This window comes from Syngnathoides biaculeatus, chromosome 10 (assembly GCF_019802595.1).
Source record: "Syngnathoides biaculeatus isolate LvHL_M chromosome 10, ASM1980259v1, whole genome shotgun sequence".
Classification (NCBI taxonomy): Eukaryota; Metazoa; Chordata; class Actinopteri; order Syngnathiformes; family Syngnathidae; genus Syngnathoides; species Syngnathoides biaculeatus.
The window spans coordinates 18,628,392-18,649,086 of NC_084649.1; the positions used below are offsets into that span (position 1 = coordinate 18,628,392).

The 20,695-nt window shown below is 42.3% G+C and overlaps 1 protein-coding gene across 5 annotated transcripts in view; it reads left to right on the forward strand.

Annotated features, from left to right (window-relative positions):
- The window catches only part of LOC133507907 (sodium- and chloride-dependent GABA transporter 2-like), a 67,349-nt gene extending 47,412 nt beyond the window's left edge, over positions 1–19,937 (forward strand). For 2 of the 5 annotated variants that reach the window (XM_061833479.1, XM_061833478.1), the window contains exons 3-16: positions 5,853–6,043; positions 8,577–8,711; positions 9,025–9,165; positions 11,180–11,264; positions 11,356–11,488; positions 11,801–11,935; positions 13,550–13,653; positions 14,651–14,775; positions 14,847–14,959; positions 16,451–16,588; positions 16,669–16,771; positions 16,851–16,951; positions 19,326–19,496; positions 19,616–19,937. In XM_061833479.1, the coding sequence (XP_061689463.1) occupies positions 5,853–6,043; positions 8,577–8,711; positions 9,025–9,165; positions 11,180–11,264; positions 11,356–11,488; positions 11,801–11,935; positions 13,550–13,653; positions 14,651–14,775; positions 14,847–14,959; positions 16,451–16,588; positions 16,669–16,771; positions 16,851–16,951; positions 19,326–19,496; positions 19,616–19,720 (1,780 nt within the window). In that variant the 3' untranslated portion in view covers positions 19,721–19,937. Of the gene's footprint in view, positions 1–949; positions 1,198–5,852; positions 6,044–8,576; positions 8,712–9,024; positions 9,166–11,179; positions 11,265–11,355; positions 11,489–11,800; positions 11,936–13,549; positions 13,654–14,650; positions 14,776–14,846; positions 14,960–16,450; positions 16,589–16,668; positions 16,772–16,850; positions 16,952–19,325; positions 19,497–19,615 lie in introns of those variants that run through there. The other 3 variants (XM_061833480.1, XM_061833481.1, XM_061833482.1) reach the window with 3 other exon arrangements.
- The last annotated feature ends 758 nt before the right edge of the window (positions 19,938–20,695 follow it).

Sequence of the window (20,695 nt, forward strand, 5' to 3'; positions counted from 1 at the left end):
GGTCCCTTCCGGCTGCCTTTTTTTTTTTTTTTTTAAATTAAAAACATACTAAAAATCATGCTTTTCCTGTCAGTGGCCCTTTAATATTCCTTCCGTGTCCTGGTCTTGTGCTATATATATATATATATATATATATATAGAGAGAGAGAGAGAGAGAGAGAGAGAGAGAGAGAGAGAGAGAGAGAGAGAGAGAGAGAGAGAGAGAGAGAGAGAGAGAGAGAGAGAGAGAGAGAGAGAGAGCGAGAGAGAGAGAGAGATAGAGAGAGAGAGAGAGAGAGAGAGAGCGAGAGAGAGAGAGAGAGAGAGAGAGGAGAGAGAGCCTCTTCCTCTCTCTCTCCTCTCTCTCTCTCTCTCTCTCTCTCTCGCTCTCTCTCTCTCTCTCTCTCTCTCTCTCTCTCTCTCTCTGCTCTCAGAGAGACTAGTGAGAGCTCCACCAGACACGTGAACCTTAAGGAAGTGTTTTGACCTTTACTGAATGTCGAATGTGGAAGTTGGTTACCTATAACCCCTAGTTAGCAATGGCAAATAAATTATCGATATTGCTCATTGATTCTATTTTTGATTCCCACTGGGTGAGGGAATCAAAGAGTCCTGTGGCTATATGATGTCATTGAGGTTATTATCAAGATATACCTGTATACACGCAACTAAATTCCAATGAAACTGGGTTGTTGTGTCAAATGAAAACAGAAACAAAATACTTTAGAATACAGGGTCCCTGGCCACTGAAAATTATTTTTGCTCATGGCTATTTTTTTTTTTTTTATAATTTTGGACCATTCCACGGAATTGGTGCCATTTGCTTGTTTTAGCTTTCTCAGAATGTTTTTTTTTTTTATTCTAAATGCAGATGGAATGGCAGCAATTTGGTGGGAAGACCTAATTGGTTAGAAAGTTAAATCTGAGTAAAACATGTGCCCTTGTTGACTAAGTCCCGCCTCATTTCCAGGCCGAAAACCACAAGCCCCCCCCAAACGCCCCACTTCTACCAGCCCCGAGCAACTTCCTCCCACCCTCGCCGTTGCCTTCCATCGCCAGTCCATCGCGCGTTGTCTCTTTATCACTCACGCAACGCTCGCCCCATGGGCTTGCCCTTATCTTAGCTACACCTCCTTCCACTCAGATGAGGGCCGACTCAGGATGAATGAAGTGGCACACACAACCACAGACTGCTGACGTTGTGGCTGCCTCTCTCAGGTACTATCGACGCCTTTTCACGCAGGCCACATGCTTCTTCCTTCTATGTCTTGAGTGTATATACTGTGGCTGTGAACCTTTAAGCTTTCATGTTTTATGGATAGGAATGCAAGCGTTTCGGAGAGCAGCTGGGCTTTTGTGCACTTATTCTTAGTGGTTGTTGCCACATTAAGTAGGCCAAAGGTCACTGGTTACTCAGCAGTGGGAGCGGTTATTTCACTTGTTTAGAATAACATCTCAGCCGGTGCACGCTTTTAGAAACAAATGAATTGAAATGCACAGTTGTACCTACTCAAGCAGTAAGGTCAAAGAGTAAGTTAAAAAAAAAAAAAACAAAGTTATGCTATAAAAATAGTTGCGTCAATTAAAATTGCTTTGCCAATAATTGGTGGGGAAAAATGTTTTTTACAGGCCAAATTCCGATGTAAAGTGCTGCTATTCAATGCTGATAAGCAGCTGTTCAACTGTACATACTGAGCGTGATTTAATCTTCATAGAAAACATGCATCATTTTGGCTCCCAGTTGTGCCGATTTTCCTCACTCTGCCAAGTTTATTAGGTTTGGTTTGTGAGTCAGTCAAAATAGATACTGGATGATTGCAGAATCGTAATCTTTGTGGAGCGTCACACTGACAATCTTAAAACCGTGTTGAGTCTTGTTTGGCTTGTTTCCCATCCTCGTGAAAAAAATGTGTAATCTCTCAACTCAATTTCATACAAGTGATTACTGATTTGTAGACAATTAGGAAAGACTGTCTTCACGGGCGGGGATTAGAAACATTTAACAATGATTTGGGATTTTATTTTTAGAGTCAGAAACAGTTGTAAATGAACTGTTGAAACACAGACATAAGGGAAAATAACAGGCAGCATCAGCATCTTGACACAGTTTTGTTCTTCTCGAGCTGCTACTGAAAATACCAAATTTCCAATGTCATAAATAAATGAATACAAAACTTACATTAAAGTTCATCCATTGACTTAGTTAGCAACAAATGAAGGTCATCCTGTTTGACTGTGTGAGACAAGAGTCAGGTGCGGAAAAACGTTTGTGCTCGAGCATCACGTGAATGTGTTAAATCAGACAAATACTCCATTGGTAGATGGGATTAAATCATAATAACAATGACTGGTTGGTTGTTTCTATGTGTCTTGCGATTAGCTGGCGGCCAGCCAATGGTGTAAACCTCCACCCCACCCCTTCCTTGCCCCGAAGATAGCGGTGATAGGCTCCAGCACTCCCACGACCCCAGTGAGGATAAGCGGTACAGAAAATGGGAGGCTAGATAAAAGTTGGCCAATGTTACGCGAAAAAAACTAGGCAATGCTAATTTAATGCATGGTTGACTTCATTATAATGTTAAAAAGTTGATTGTGTGTGTGAAATAGCGTTATCTCAATTATTTATGGAGAAAGATTTTTTTAAAAAACAAAATTAGATTCACCAATGTCAGAGGGAAACCAGCTAAATTCCATGGTGCCTACATCTGCATTGTTGAGAGATTTTGTTGTAGTTGTTTTTTTTTTTTTTTTTTTTACAATTTCTCAGTTGCATATTCTTTGGCGGCTGCACGGCTCAGCTGGAAAGCGTTCTGAGGTCCCGGCCGGGTTCAATCCCGGACCCGCTTGTTTGGAGTTTGCATGTTCTCCCCGTGCCTGCGTGGGTTTTCTCCGGGCACTCCGGTTTCCTCCCACATCCCAAAAACATGCGTTGATTAGACACTCTAAATTGCCCCTAGGTGTGATTGATCTCTGTGCCCTGCGATTGGCTTGCAACCAGTTCAGAGTGTACCCCGCCTTCTGCCCGTTGACAGCTGGGATAGGCTCCAGCACTCCCTGTGACCACTGTGAGGATAAGCGGCAAAAAAAATGGCTGTATGGATGGATATTCTTTGGCGGAACTCATATGAATTGTAGTTGATAGTTAAGATTGAACAACTGTTCCATTAAAAGCCATCAGGTTAGTGTCCATTTATTGTAGACTTTGGAGTCACTTCGCCGAAGTAATAGACTTGCAGTAGTTCGTGTTATGCCAAGATAACACAATACCAAAAATGGATTTTGTAAGCAAACCTTTTGAATGTGAAGTGAAGGATATGATGGCTAAAAAGAGAGAAACTCATCTCCCATCTCAAAGTGTCCTGCAGTGTCCTTTTTAGGGTCTGCTCAGCGGGAAGCTGCCTTCTTCTGGCCAAGCGTCAACAGCATAAGCGGCTGATTAAAAAAACATGCTCTGACAAAGTTGTTTTCAAGCTGCCCTTTTGGAGAACAGCTGCAGCAAACTGTGGCCTTTGCGCGCCAGTGTCGTGCTGTGTGTTGTACACTTCAAAATTGCAACATCTGCAGTGACCTGATGTGACTGATTTGTGAATTTTTTTTTTTTTTTTTTTTTTTTTTTTTCAAAAATGAGAAGGCTCTTTTTCTTCTTTTAAAGGGAACAGTGGCAAGTGAATGACACTTGTTTTCATGGACCAGTGTGCAATAGATGTAGTTTTGCACAAGTAAATGAAAAGCCTCAATGAATTTTCTCAAACAGTGGCCAACACTCAGACAGATGCAGTTTTAATTATTTTTTATTTGGCCATAAGAAAGTCACAGTATCATATACAAAATATAACTTTTATTTCTTTCTAATTTTAAAAATAACTCTACAATCTACCAAGTAATATATAATAAAATAGATTATGCATCAACAAAAGTAGTACTATCACTAATTAACTAAAAGTCAGGCAGCAAAGAACATTTTTTTACCACACTCAGAAGTAAAGACCCCAGTTTAAGCGATGCTGATGTGTTGTACATGCCAGTATTGTAAATGTTTGATTAATCATAATTAATGTTTACGAGAAACCTTACTTTAAAATAGTGACAGTTTAATAGAATGTTAACAAAAAACTGCTGACATATTATAAGCTTAACTGCAACAATGCCAGCAGCATCAGTAGTGGAGTTCAAACAGCCATCCATTTGCGACACTCCTTATCGTGACTTGAGTTCGGCAAGAGGTGGGGCGAACCCTGGAATGGTCGCCAGCAAATGACAGGCCTCCTGTAGACAAATAACCACTGACACTCACAGTCATTCCTATGGACAATTAAGTCTGAAATGCATCATGCCGAAATGCAATTATAGGGAGAATTTAAAAGTCATTAAAACGACCACCTTCAGATTTGTGAGGCGGATGTACCAATCACTAGTCCACTGAATAGTAATTTATGAAAAAAAACAATTGCAAATCTCCCTCCAACGCCATGATGCTTTTTCTGAACCAAATGGGTTATCTTTTTTTAGATGTAGAAAAAGCATTTCTTCCAAACTGCTCACTCGGGGTGTAGCCGACAAGTGGCCTCATTAATCTTCTGGTTTTTCATGACAAATAAAAGCATTTTTCTCTGTCAAGAGCTGCTGTAGATGTTTTCTGCAATCTTGGGTGTACCCCGTTAGAGGGTAAACCAAGTGTGACCCAGCTTTCAGCAGGTGTAGTCAGAGCAAATCCGTTCCGATGTCACGTATTCTTTATTAGGATGCTGCTAACCTCCTTATTGTGGCTTACGAGGTCACTGTATTGTATACATTTTTTTGTGCACTGTAGTCGTGCACGTTATTTGCAACATAATTCACCACACTCCCACACTAAAGGCAAAGCAGCCGCACACAAAAGCAACATTGAGGAGAAAGTCCCTCTGTTGCCAAGCGGCTTTGACCCAATGGTGACCCACTGTGGCAAGACTGCGCTCATTGTGTTCACAGTGTGAAATGTTTCATTTCCAATTTCCAGCAGAAATCACCACTTTCTGTAAGGAAGTATCAAAACCACCACAAAGAAAAATAAAAGTCTTTTTTGTCTGAGCTCAAATTTTTTTTTTCCTGATATTTTCATTCTGGAGCGGAGTTTGTTAAAATGCAAGCTGGAGAACTTCCTCACACGCCAAACGCTGGACCCAACAACCACCCAAGTATTTAAAGACGAACAACAAATATTTTCCGTCATTTAGCGTGCATGCAAAAAGAGCCAATTTTTAGCATATTCATCTTTTTATAATGTTTGCCTCATGAACCTCTTTTGAATTGTATAAACACAGTGTATTACTTTGTATGATTATAACTGTGTAATTGTTGTTTCATTTTAGCCTCTCTGTGCCAGTTTCTTGGAAGCTCCTGGGCTCTTTTTGCTTCCACGTGTCAGCTGGTGTTTGCCATCATGCCCAGTCCCTCAAGTTTCCTCTCCTCATGCTCAGCTGCCTCCACTTCTCTCACTCTACTTCAATATATTTATAACGCTCTGCTGCCTTGCATCCAGGTCCAGTCCTGTCACTGGTTATTGGTGTTTTGTTTTGTTTTTGTGTGTGTTTTTTTTTTTTTAAACTAGCTCCTGCTTGCATGCTTACCTGCATTAGCAGCCGCTTTGGCTGTTTGTTGGTTTTGCATCATAGACAAGACTTTTGAGTCCATCCCACTGATGAACTCTTCCTGTTACCACACATCCACAACATTCCTGAAAAGATCAAATTTGACTACCTGATTTTTAAAAATAGTTCCCTGAATACCACTGTGATTTTTTGGGGGGAAGGTTTTCTATTTCCCAATGATACATCGATGCAACTCAAACAGTTCAATGTTTCTGTCAATCGTAACCGTGGCTCATGTTGTTGCAGTGCTATGGAAAAGCCCTTTGACCCAGAGGTCAAGTTCAAGGCGAGCATGGACATCGCCTCGCCCCGCCCCGTCGCTGTGGCCAGGGGACAGTGGTCCAACAAAATGGAGTTCCTCCTCGCAGTTGCTGGACAAATCATCGGACTTGGGAACGTGTGGCGGTTCCCTTATTTGTGCTACAAAAATGGAGGCGGTGAGTTGCAAAACAAATTGATCATCAAAATGAAATAAAATAAAGGCCAAAACAACTGTTGAGTATGGAGGGTAACAGCAATTTCCGTAAATACTGTGAGATTGCCTGATAATTCACTATGCACAGCTATGGATCTTCATCAATAGTTGCTGATCTGAGTGCTGCACTTAGAGTAGGTTTGTGTGGGAATTTGCATTCCATTCCATCCGTGGATTTTCTGTAATGCTGTTTCTCATGATCGCGAGCCTATCCCACCTGACCCCATGGATTAGTTTGGTCCATCAATAACCAGGCAAAACAAACAACCTTGCTCACTCACACTAACATCGATGGAAAATTGAGAGTATTTGATTGGCCTAACGTGTGGGAGCACACTGGAAAAATCACACGAGCATGGGAAAAATATGCAAACTCCACATGGGAAGGCTCGAGCCGGGATTCAAACCATTCAAACATGAAACGGGCCCCACTGACGTGTACTTTGGGTCCGTTACATGCCGCCCCTCCCCCGACTAATACAACAACTTGAGTGCATTCGTTTGCATCAGCGGTTATCCATTGTAATTGTCCTGTGGAGTTAGCTAGCTGTGTATGTCCTCTCCCCGAAAATGCATTTTCCCGTTAGATCATCTGCTAACTTCGCTGTTTTCACTGTGGCTAAACGAAGTCGGTTTATTTTTTTTTCAGGTCGTATTTGATTGACAGGTGTTTCAGCACATGCAGCGAACACACCCACAGCATTTGAAGTGGTTTGAAATTGATTCTTTTTGGAAGACTTTTATTTTCACATTTCACTCTCGAGGGCTTGTGATGCGGGCACGAGCCAGTGCGATCTGTTTGCCGGTCCCAAGCCCAGATGAATGCAGAGGGTTGCGTCAGGAAGGGCATCCGGCATAAAAAAAAATATGAGCGTTCATCTAAAGAATCCCATACCGGATCGGTCCTGGCCCGGGTTAACAACGCCCGCCCCCGGCACCGCTAACCTGCAGGGCGTCGGTGGAAATTCAGCTACTGTGGGTCGAAGACAAAGAGGAGGAAACCAGATGTTGGCAGAAAGAGAAGAAGAATCCACAGAGCCTACAACTGAGTTTCGGGACTTTAAATGTTGGGACCATGACAGGAAAAGCTGGTTGACGTGATGATTAGGAGAAAGGTTGCTATATTGTGCATCCAAGAGAGCAGATGGAAAGGTAGTAAGGCTAACAGTTTAGGAGGAGTGTTTCAATTATTTTACCATGGAGTGGATGGGAAGAGAAATGGAGTAGGGGTTATTTTAAAGGAAGAGCTGGCTAAGAATGTCTTGGAGGTCAAAAGAGTATCAGATCGAGTGATGTGGCTGTAATTTGGAATTGAGGGTGTTATGTATAATGTGCCCCACAGGTAGGATGTGACCTCGAGGTGAAAGAGAAATTCTGGAAGGAACTAGATGAAGTAGTTCTGAGCATCCCAGAAAGAGAGAGCGCTTTGATTGGTGCAGATAGTAATGGACATGTTGGTGAAGGAAACAGGGCCAATGAAGAAGTGATGGGTAAGTACGGCATCCAGGAAAGGAACTTTGAGGGACAGATGGTGGTGGACTTTGCCAAAAGGATGGAAATGGAAGTAATGAACACTTATTACCACCAGAAGAGTCAGGAACATAGAGTGACCTACAAAATTAGGTTAGACTGGAATCTCCTTGGAGCATTGAAAGCAGGGAGCAGGTGGAGGAACAATTAGAAAGATGGAGGCATGGACTGGAAAGGAGAGGAATGAAGATTAGCCAAAGTAAAACAGAATATATGTGCGTGATTGAGAGGGGTGGATGAGGAAGAGTGAAGCTCCAGGGAGAAGAGATAGCCAGGGTGGACGACTTCAAATACTTGGGGTCAACACTCCAGAGCAAGGAAGGAAGTGAAGAAACAGGTCCAAGCACGTTGGAACAGCTGGCGGAAGGTGTCTGGTGTTTTATGTGACAGAAGAGTCTCTGCTAAGATAAAGGGCAAAGTTTATAAGACAGTGGTGAGGCCAGCCATGATGTACGGATTAGAGACGGTGGCACTGAAGAGACTGCAGGAAGTAGAACTGGAGGTAGCGGAAATCAAGATGTTGAGGTTCTCTCTAGGAGTGTGCAGTGTGGATAGGACTAGAAATGAGCTCATTTGAGGGCCAGCCAAAGTTGGATGTTTTGGAGACAAGGTTCGAGAGTGCAGACTTCGATGGTTTGGACATGTCCAGAGACGAGAGAGTGAGTACATTGGTAGAAGGGTGCTGAGGATGGAGGTGCCAGGCAAAAGAGCGAGAGGAAGACCAAAGAGAAGGTTGATGGATGTTGTGAGGGAAGACATGAGGGCAGTTGGGGTTAGAGAGGAAGATGCAGGAGATGAGCTTAGATGGAAAAAGATGACAGGCTGTGGCGACCCCAAACGGGACAAGCCAAAAGGAAACGAAGAAGACTCAAGGGGGCTTGTGTTTGTTTTATATTTACCGTTTATGGTGTTTTTGTATCGAATGTACTGTATAATAATGTATGCCTCTCCTTTTCCCCCACAAGGGGTGTTCTTTATCCCTTATGTAATCTTCCTCTTTACATGTGGCATCCCCCTGTTTCTGATGGAGACGGCTCTCGGCCAGTACACGAAACAGGGATCCATTACCTGCTGGAAGAAAATTTGTCCCCTCTTTGGAGGTACATCTTCACTTCTTAGCCGGATTTTATACGCCGATATAAACTAATAATGCCCAATACAAGAGCTGTGAGCAAAAAGAAAAAATAGATTGATAAATACATTTATAGATATTCTTTTAATATTTGCTATTGTGATTGTTATTACCTTTCTATATTGTAAAGCCACCCATTTTTCTTTGAAGCATCCATTCAGATAGCAGTTCCCTACACTTTAGGGCTGCATAATGTTTTATTTGAGCATAGGCAATGCAGGTATAAGTTTGTGTGTATGTACATGTGTTAAACTTATTTCCTGTGTTTTTTAATCTCTTAGGGATGGGATATGGAAGTCTGGTGGTAGTTTTATACTCCAGCATTTATTACATCATCATATTGGCCTGGGCATTCTTGTACCTCTTCTCTTCCTTCAGCTCTGAGCTTCCATGGGCAAGCTGCAGAAACAGCTGGAATACAGGTATGTGAAAATATATTCATATAATGTGTTTGTGTTAATGTCAAGTTGCAATCGTGTCTCAAGTAATTTTTAGGTGTGTGTTGTCCGTTTGAAGAAAACTGCTTCTCTTCAATTCAATGCTAAGTCGTACTTTAGGCTACCTCAGTTTGTATGTGCTTGTATCTACACACAGAGACATGAAAGAGTTAACTTTGGAGCCCAGAACTTTGTTACCAAAACAACGGCACCTACCAAAGCATGGAAAGGTTTGCTTCATTGGAGGAAAGTGCAGGTTCTGACAATCTACCTCTTGGATTTTGGAAATGAAGCGTTAGATAGAGCACTCAATGTCACGAGGCACATTAGGCCACAACTGCAGTTTCTGTAATTTTATCTGGAGTAGGTGATTGGGATACTGCCCAACTCCAGCACCTGATGTTCCGAGGCAGTCAGTCTCCCATAGGAGTGCCAGTACTAACTTGGGCTGACCCCATTTAGCTTCTGAGCTCAGAAAAGAGCTGCCAGCATGAGACTTGAAAATGAATACGCTATCCATTATTAGTTATAATATGATGATTTGTAGTACTATTCCAGCTACCTCAATAGTCACTCTTTAGTATTCATTTTTGGCATCACATTAATTCCACCCAAGTGTAATTAAAAGGCCACTGTCATGAAATGCATGATTTTTAGTATATTATTCATGAAAAAATGGCAGCCGACATGGACCCGTGCGTTTTTTCACCACAAAACATGGTTTTGACATATTCAGCTTTTTGTAACTCCCGTAAGTGACGTACATGGCGGGACCGCCCTCAAGCGGACTCGTTAGTTTTACCTCCTTAGCTCATTTATCCTTCGTGTTAGCCAAAATGCCGACTCGTTGCATTGCTGGACATTGCATGAACACTCGGGAGGATGGATTTACCCTTCATAAGTTTGCAAGAGACCCGGTTCATTGTGAAAAATGGATTGCACGGGTGCAAGTGACGAGAGCAAATGACAGGGTAGGTGTGTATACAGCTACTAAAAAAAATAATAGTTTGGGGCGGACCACGTAATCGGTCTCTCATAACGTAACAAAAGATCCGCGTACGTATGACAGGCATGCTAAATGTGTCGATGTGCGCGTCGGAAGGCTGCCGCGTTGCCTCGCGGACGGCAGCGGCAATGAACCCTCCTGACAATGGCGCACTCAGCCGTGTGCGATGACAACGCTGTAAAGCAGCCCGGCTCGGCTCCGTGACAAGCCATCTCAGCGCTGAAAATGAGCCACCCGGGCCGAGGCGCCGCGTCCGCCGGTCACGGCTTCAGCGAAGGCTGCGCGTCGGGCTTGCGGACGGCGGCGGCTCTGAACATCACTGCCGACAAAGCCGCAATCAGCTGCGTGTGACGACAACGGCATAGAGCCGGGCCGCTTTACGCGTTGTTCATAGCCGCCACCGTCCGCGATGAACAACGCCGCCGAGCCGGAGCGCTTTAAGGCGTTTTCGTCGCACGCAGCTGAGTGCGCCATTCTCAGCAGCGTTGTTCAGATCGCGATGGCTCATCCCCGCCGCGGAAGTGGATCGGACGGGGAGTCGGTTTGGCCGTGATCCCATATCATCTGAATATGGCTCGAAACAATAGGGTAATATTGGCCCGGTAACTTCACTCGGTTGTGTGATGTTCTCTTCTTCGAAAAGAGCTTCCGTGTCAGAAGGGTCGTGTTCATCTCCCATAGTAGGGTCCACCGCGTGTTTTCATTGGCGAACGTCCGGGGTAACGTCACGGACAGGGGAAGCAGCCAATATGGCGACCACTTGGATGTCGTCGAATGAGACTTCCGCAACTTTGCGCATTAATGACGCGCTCTCCGCTCATATTTATTTTTTCGTATAGACATTGAAGTGAATAATGTTATGTGTATTTTTCATTACAATATCTATTTTAGAATGCTTTTAGGGATTACACTTGACCTTTAAGCAGCCTGTTTATAGTTCCTTCCCATTTCTGACTGTCTTCTGATGATTCTGATCGGATTCTTTGTAAACAGAGTCTTGTGTGGAGTTCAGTCAAAGACGAGCTCTCAACTGGACTGTGGCAGAAAATGCGACATCCCCTGTGAGGGAGTTTTGGGAGTAAGTACTGTAAATGTGTTGTTGATTTTTTTAATGGCAAAAAAAAAAGAAGCTGGGAAATGCCTGATAGTAATGGAAATTCGATCTCCAGGAGAAGAGTCCTGAACGTGACGGGAAATGTCGAAGAGTTGGGCGGTTTTCGATGGGAATTGGCTATGTGTCTACTTTTGTCTTGGATCATCTGTTACTTTTGTGTGTGGAAAGGAGTGAAGTCCACAGGAAAGGTAGATGACGTTAACATGTTTGCATTGTCTGTCCGTCTACGAACCAGACAGCCAGACGAACAAAAATGTCTGTCTGGTTGGGTGGCTCACTACTAGAGACAAGTATTATGTCAAAATTCTGTCCTGTGATTGCTTTCATGCTCACCTTGTGATTTTCATCATGTTATCATCTGATTTTCTTTCCTTACTGGCAAATATTGTTAGATTGAAGGGATAATATGTGAAAGTTTGTCGTTATAAGTATTATTAACTGTGACAACATGCAGCACAAAAAAATTGCATTGTAAATAATGGGAATTATGAATTTGACAGGTTGTGTACTTCACGGCCACATTCCCGTATGTGATGCTCGCCGTCCTGCTTGTCCGTGGACTCACACTGCCCGGAGCGATAGATGGCATAACTTTTTACCTCTACCCAGAACCATCACGCCTTGCTGATCCGCAGGTATGAGCCTGTCACTCAGTAACCCACGGTGTCAAAGCTACATGTGAATTTTCAATTTATTCACCCTGTCGGGAAAAAATTTACTGTACTTGGTAAGTTATGAATTATCACATGGGCACAAGTACACTTAAAATGTTCCACTCCTTCTGTGTTGGTTTTACACAGCGATCGTTTTCGAGGCACGCGGGTTCAGAGGGGTGCTTTTTCACTTTCTTCTAAAACGGTGGTCCTGGACCAAATTAAGTAAAAACAAAACACTGAAAGAAGGCAACAACTGGATACAAAACATCACTGTTGACATAACTGACACGGGTAGACAGTGACATGCACAAACAGTGGACCGAAAAGAACTGAAAGAAACCAGGGAGATAACTACACACTATACGTAGACCATGACAGGTGACTGGTCCCTTGAGACGCAGGCGTAATTTGAGCCGGGACTTGTATCAAAACAATTTTATGTCGGGTGAAAGAAATGCAAGTTTTTTTTTTTGTTTTTTTTTTTGCTGCGTTCTGTTTGTCTGTCTGTCTCTCTCTCTCTCTCTCTCTCTCTCCTCTCTCTCTCTCTCTCTCTCTCTCTCTCTTTCGCTCCCTTCAATATCTATATATCTATATTGAAGATAAGGTTGGGCTCACAGTTCTGAGGTCCGTTTGAGTTCGATCCCGGCCCCCGCCTGTGTGGAGTTTGCATGTTCTCCCTTGTGTGGGTTTTCTCCAGCACTCCCCGCGACCCACGTGAGGATAAGTGTCGAAGAAAATAGATAGATAGATAGATAGATAGATAGATAGATAGATAGATAGATAGATAGATAGATAGATAGATAGATAGATAGATAGATAGATAGATAGATAGATAGATAGATAGATAGATAGATAGATAGATAGATAGATAGATAGATAGATAGATAGATAGATAGATATTGTGGTGCTCACGAGGCAGTGAGGAACATTTATTTTACAAGCAGAACAACAAGCTTAGCTTAGACAGGTGCAGGCAAGTGGTTAGTTCATGTCATTCTCTGTCACTGTGTCACATCCATAGTGCCGCAAAGCATGCTGGGATTGCCTCAGCCACCCAGCGATGCCATTATAAATATATATATAATTGGCTGCCAATCAGTTCAGGGTTTACCCTGCCTCGTGCCCGATGACAGGTGGGACTGACTCCGGCACTCACGCGACTCGCGTGAGGATAAGCAGCTCATAAAATGGATAGATGGGCGGGTCATCACCCGTATAAATTTTTTTACGATTAAGAAATGACAGCGTTTTTGTAACATGACATACTTAAATTCTCTTCACTTTTCCCTCACTGAGTTCCTGTGGAACAATCACAAACAGTGTTTGCTTTCCCACCGCTGATAAGGCAATAAAAATTATCAAAAGGCTGCATCACGCCAAAGTAAAAGAACTCGCCATACGAGTTTAAGTATACTGATGAGACAAACTAACTGGGTGGATTGGTGAGTCTTTTGTGTTACGTTTTACTGTACAGTAGATGATTACATTGCATTGCAGTCAAACATTTCTGAAAAACATGACGCATTTTCCACTGACACCGGTGTTTAATATTTGTCCCTCACGTCTCACATGATGTCTGTCTTTGTGCTGCAGGTCTGGATGGACGCTGGCACGCAAATATTTTATTCCTATGCTATTTGTATTGGCTGTTTGATGGCACTCGGCAGTTATAACAAGTACAACAATAACTGTTACAAGTAAGTTGGCAATCTAATGAGATCCATCCAATACAAAAGGTTCATTCCGGCATTCTGACATTTGAGTGATAACAATAAAAAAAAAATTCTTTCAAAGGGCTGTTTTGAAAACTACATATTTTGAAAAAAATAATAATGAACTTTACTTTAGGGTCAATATCTCAGACTACTGCTGCAAAGACTTTTTAAACCTTGATACATAAACATGCTCCTGTTTAAATAAAGGTACAAAACCACTTCACCGTCCTGTTTCAGGAACAGATTTAGCCTTAGAAAAAGAGTAGAGCACTGTATACAGAACATGACCCCCTCTGGGGGGTGGAGGAGGGGGGATTACTGTTGCAGGCAAATTTTAGTTGAAAAAGAAGAGAAAAAAACTGACATAAACAGTGCTAAGCAGCTCTGAACAAATAGTATGGAAACGAAGGAACTGGCGCGTATACAGAGGCAGGCACAACTTGAGAGGGGAAACTTGTGATAAGGCAACAGAAATGTAAACATAACCCAAACTAGCAAGAAAGAAACGTAGAATATTGATGGTTGGAAATAGGTCAAAATTCAGAAATTTTGCCTCATGTTGATATTCCCTTGTTCGTGTTATTGCATGCATGAACCTTTTTTAACTAAAACATCCAAGTGGTCGCATAATGTATATATCGAGGATCCCGCAGTTGAACATAAGTCATTTCAATAATGAAAGGCACAAAATTCATGAGGATACAAAATAGAGAAGCGAAACCAGAAAGAAATACAGTGTACTTGGAAGGTGGTTTTTAAAATTAATAAACTAAGAACACCATGGCAGCGGGAGCAGCAGCAGATGAACAAAAATGCAGTACTTACAGTACGTGAACAGGCAACAAACGTACACAGGACCTAAGGATAATCTAGAATGCAATAATCAGTAGATGGTAATTGCAATGGCAGTTAGCAAGCGCAATAATGTGACAATGCCTTTCCGCCGCAGTTTAACATGCGTTTTTGTTATTCTTCTTAGAGATTGCGTCTACTTGTGCCTCCTGAACAGTGGAACCAGTTTTGTGGCCGGTTTTGCCATCTTCTCCGTTCTTGGATTCATGGCTTATGAGCAGAACACAGATATATCCAAAGTAGCGGAATCAGGTAAGATGTCACACAAATTAAATGCTAGGGAATACCTTACATACGTGACCCGCCACCTTTTCTCGCCGCAGGTCCCGGCTTGGCGTTCATCGCTTACCCTCGAGCTGTGGCCATGATGCCGTTTCCACAGATTTGGGCCATTTTCTTTTTCATCATGATCATCCTGCTCGGACTAGACAGTGAGGTTGTGCACTTTTCTGTTTTTTTGTCAGATAAGCTATCAAACAAACAGTACGGCTCGCTCCACCGAGCATTTATAATATTATGATTCCTGTAATATATGTTGCAATAATGTAACTGTATTTTCCTAAATTTTCCAAGGCGCTCTCAGGCAGCCACACCAGTGCCAAACACCTGTCCACATGCTGGTTGCCACGTCACTTTTTTTTTAAATTCTATTTTGTCTTTTTGTACGTGACATGCGGATATTTAAGGCCTACAACAGTTGTGCACTTCACGTAGGCATAGCTAGCTAACATTGCAATTACGCGAATATAACTGCTGCTGTGAAATGGCAATCAGGTTCTGAGCGATGCATGCCTGACTGCAAAGTCTAGGTTGGTCGTAGTCCCCCCAAAAGCCGGAAAACTTAAATGATCATGAACAGTTTAAAGGTTTGATCCAGAGGAAATGTATTTTATTTGTCTATCATACAAATGTTGCTAAAATTTCATTAAAAAAAAAATAAAATAAAATTCTGATTGATATATCAGCTAATATCCATATCCATGTGATGTTAAGGAGGTGACGAAATTTGGACACTGTATAAAGTTAGTGCACCGTTGACGCTCAGTTCTTCCTGAAATTCGACTACGGCGGTGTGTGCTCTCAAAATACGGGCTAAATGCATGTAAATGACGCGAAGAATGGGCTATAAACATGTGATCTTTAAATGCAGAACGATACCGAAGGTTTTGATTTTTGTTTTACGCCAGACTCAGTCGCTAGTACAACAACAACGAACGACTCACTGTTTGTGCAAGCAGCATCAGACTTTTAAACTTGTTTGAATTCGATGATTTCGTCAACAAGGTGTACGTCGATTTCTTGAGGCACCTACCAGTCTGTTTTTGGGTGTGAAGCTCCACGCCAACTTCGTCAGGACTCGTCGAATCCTGTCCTTGTGTTGCATTCGTCAACTCAGGTTCGAACATATATGGTTGAATTACACCTGCGTGGGATGTTTTTCGAACGCGGGAAGAATAAGAAAATTCCTCCTCTTCAGTTCCTCTCTCTTCCACAGAGCACTTCTTCATCACTGCTGTCCAGCGCCCCTAGATTGTATATATAGGAAGCCGTTTTCTTTACTGGGGTTGTCTTGGTGTGACGTCACACGGCAGCAGCTTCAACAGAGCCTCGGTTTGAAACAGACATCGGAGCCATTCGGATTACAAAAAAAAAATGTGCACTTCGGCGGTAATTTTTTTTCATTTTTGTTGCGTTGAGAATTTTTTTTAATATTTTTTGATAAAAAATTTGCTACGTTTGTGTGGTATATAAATAAAATATACTGTAGGTCCTCTGGATTAGACGTTTAATGCTATAACTCCACAATTGAGTACTGTACCGCGCTGTTTTTTCTCTTTTTCACTAACAATAAAGTAATAATTGTTCATTCCAATCAGCATGCAAATCTGTAAAAGTTCAGGATGTACCATTAATGCCTTTGCCTCAGTTTGTGGGCCTGGAAGCTCTTGCAACCAGTATTTGTGACCTGAAACCTTCCTTCTTCCACGTCGGGCACCGACGTAAAGTACTTCTACTCCTCATCAGCGTTTTCTGTTTCTTCATCGGCCTCTCAATGGTCACTGAAGTAAGGAAGAATTCTGCTTGCTTTTTGGGGTTGACTTCCTCAGATTTGTTCATTCTCAAGGTGTTTCCTGTCACACACAGGGAGGACTGTACATCTTCCAGTTGTTTGATTACTACGCCTGCAGCGGCATGACTCTGCTTCTCCTTGCCTTACTTCAGTCCGTGTGTGTTGGATGGGTTTACGGTCAGTGGGTTTCACATTTGAACGATTCCTGTACTGTTCAATCCAACTTCCTCACCGTTGCTCGGCCTCGTGACCGCAGGAGCAGATCGTTTCTATGACAACATCGAGGACATGATACGATACAGGCCTTTGCCTCTGATTAAACACTGCTTGAAATATGTCACTCCAGTCATCTGCCTGGTGAGTAAACATTCAGTCTGACTTGCCACTTCACAGACGAGAAATAAAAGCGGAGACTGTTGAAGAATAACTTTACTCTCATTCCACTGACCTTGATTTTAAGATAGTGGATGAAAATAGCTGGGCCACTTCTAACAGAACACGGTAAACACCTTGTGTAAGGTTCTGCAAGTTTGTGCAACTCTTGCCCTGTGGGTTCTGTTTCCAGACACTGTTTTCATAACTCACATTTTTATCTGTCGTCTTCAAAACAGTCAGCAGCCGTAGGGATCTTCCTCCGTGCCGGATAAAAAAGAAAAACACAAGGTTGTTATCCCCATAAAATACACTTTGCTTCGAGATTTTGATAAACGTTGTTCAGGGACTGGAAAAGCATTATGTTAGATTCGATTCGATTACTACTCTACATTAAATTGGGCAAAAAGGATCCAAATCACCTGCGCCATATAAAATGTATTGATGGATTACTGGTAGTTTGGATTTATTTTAGTTTATGAAAAGCATGTACAGTTCCTACCAGAATGTTGGTTTTTTTTTCCTTGCGTGTTCATTTTCAGAGGAAAACGTGCTTTTGCATTGTACAGCGACAGTGGACCATTTCTTGAATGAATGAATACCTATGAAAATATGGATTAGACTGTGGCGTCACCTAGAGGATGGTAGCTTGTGTCGTATCTGTGTACAAATTCATCTAACTGTGTTTTGTATTTTTAACAGTTAAAAATTTGACTTACCCCCACAACCAATTAGGAGACGGTTTAAATCAGTAGCCCTGAGATTTCGACATTATCTCCCTGGTTCATGTTGGATGCTCCGTGGTTGGAAATTCTCACTGATTTCTATTTGCTGAATTGGTATCTTTTTGTTGAACATAAAGACGTGTAAACAACACCAATTAAGAAAAAGTTATCTGTCCACAGTTTTCTCAATGCACATATCTCCCGTGTTTAATATGTAGTTAGTTAACATGTTCCAAACTCGCACTTATGTTGGAATCTTTAGGCTGGTGCAAAACATTGACGTTAAGTTGAAAATTATCCTATAGACTGTTTTCGACCACGTGACTACATCAGGGGCAGGCGGCCGTGTCGGATGAGTTCACTCTACTGACGCGCAGTTCACGCTATCACTTTTGCACACAGACCGGAGTTGTAGAAATGTTAGTACGACTGTTAAAAGTGACGCATGATGGCTAAAAAGACTTTGGAAAGTTATCGGGGCTCATTAGGTGTTGTTTCAAGAAACCGTTACGACAAGAAGTGCGCTTTGATCGACAATATCGACCCATATGCCTTGGAGAAACCCAAATGGAGCAAGAATTTCTAACTGTGGGCGTCGGTAACCTATCCAGACATCGTCAACTATCTCCTCTTCTCGACACTCGACACCGTGGACCAACTAAAGAATTACAAAAGTCCAAAGGCCTACAACCAATTCATCAATGGCTGGATTCGTGATCCATTGTAAGCAACCCGTGTCTCCACACTGCTAAGGTTAGTGTAGTGCACAATGAGGCTACTTAATTTCTGAGTGAATGCTGTCAAAAGTATTCATTCGCGTGATTACAGTCAGCGTTGTGTTAAATTATGTTGATTATACCCACGAAAGAGGTGTAGATTATTATTTTCGTTTTTGTTTCCGAAAGAGAAATGTTCGACCGGGACAAGTCCCAAGTGGAGCCCACTCCTCTTTCTCCGCTTTCACGGCTACATTTTTAACTCCACTCACGAAACAGCTAGCGGTGCAGTAACTCGTTTTTGCAAACTCATTTTAATGAAATAGAAACTACAGATTTTGGAGACATGCATTGCATTCACACACGAGTATTATGTAGGTCCTTGGCCCTAAAGGATACGCCCACTTTTGTTTGAGCAACCGATAACGTAGCATTGCGCCCCCATTCATACGGCTTTCTGAAATGATTCCTGCTCGGTTGCGGTTTGTTGACTCGAATTCCAACCGTAATGGCAATCGCGCTCTAAAGGTGCGTGACGTTAGTCGAAAACAGCCTATATAAGGAAGAGAATGTAACTGATAATTGGGGGAAAAGACAATAGACATGGAAAATGTATTTTCAAATTTGAATGTATCCCTTGTTGGCCTTTGCCTGCTAGCTACTAGTTGCAGTGTCAGTGTTTAGCCATGCGATTAGCCGTATTTGTAGGACAAGAGGAAGATCAAAAATCGGGAAATGTTTGAAAGTTTTTATGATAGATGTTTTTTTTAATAGGGTCCAGTATTTGCTCAATGATTCAATGTTGACGCAAGAGCCGCAGTTGAGCCTCCATAGCCAAAACGCAACATCTACTTCTTCTTTTTTTTTTCCGGCTTGTGTTAACTGTTATGCTCATCCCTCTTTCGTGGCTCTTTTCAGGGAACTTTTATCTTCTCCTTGGTCAAGTACAAACCTTTGAAGTTCAACAACACCATTGAGTATCCTTGGTGGGGTTACGCTCTAGGCTGGTGGTTCACTCTGTCTTCCACACTCAACGTTCCATTGTGGATGGTCTACAACCTGATTACCACTCCCGGGACACTTCGTCAGGTAAAATTCGGGTTGTATTTTTTTTTTTTTTTTTTTTTTTTTTTAGTCATTTGATTCTATTCCATAACCACAACTTGATTTTGGAGTCATATTAAACATTCAATATTCTCTATTGTTAGCGGTTCGCCACACTACGCACACCATCCGAGGAACTTCTGTCGCCCAACTCGAACAAGAAAGCACTCGAACTGCACAACTTGACGCACACATCGGACGTGTTGTGAGAACGGGGATCGCTTCAGTTGAACGGTGTGAGGCGCAACTTGAAATATCTTTCGAACACCAAAGAGAATATTCAAAAACCGGTTTTCTCCTTTCCAACCAAGCAATACTACATTAGGAAATAACAAATCACTGAGACAATGTCTCATTGTTTGTCCATTCCTATCGTCCAATATTTGATGGTTTACATGAAGGGAATAAAAAAAAGGGTAAATTGTTGAGTGTTCCCTAAAAGCTATCGCAATGACAAAAATGCCACGTGGTCATTTTCAAATTTTTTGACTTTGACAGGATAAAACAGTTTTCTGCTCACAAACACAAGAATGCATAACCTGGCCAGAGGTCCAAAAATCCCTTGTTGTCACCTTCTCTCGAAAACATTATTTATAATCGAGTTTAGGAATCTTTGTGTTTGTGTGTGTGTGTGAATTGATGGAACAGGAGGTGGCAATTAAGCCATACAGATAATCTATTTGAGATCATTGAAAGTGGAATAAAGCAGAAATATTGAGTCCTGGAAAATGGACTTTGTTTGTACTTCAGCCAAGCGAGCCAACAACACCCTTTTTCTGATTCTATAAAAGTGCCTTAAACCTTTAAATTATTACCCACACCCGCCCACCCAAAAAAAAAAAAAATCTTCCAGGGGAAAAAAGGATCTGCACCAAAATGTCTCCAGAAATGTTTCACAATATTCACTGATAATGTAGATAAAATGTATCCCAGATCCAAAAAGAGATTTAAAACCAAGACACCCTCTTCCTGCACATGCATCCTGACAGTTGTGAGCACAGGGGTTTAAATCCCACCCCCGCCTGTGTGGAGTTTGCATGTTCTCCCCCCGTGCCTGCATGGGCACTGCGGTTTCCTCACACATCCCAAAAACATGCAACATTAATTGGACACTCCAAATTGCCCCTAGGTGTGATTGTGAGTGCGACTGTTGTCTGTCTCGATGTGCCCTGCGATTGGCTGGC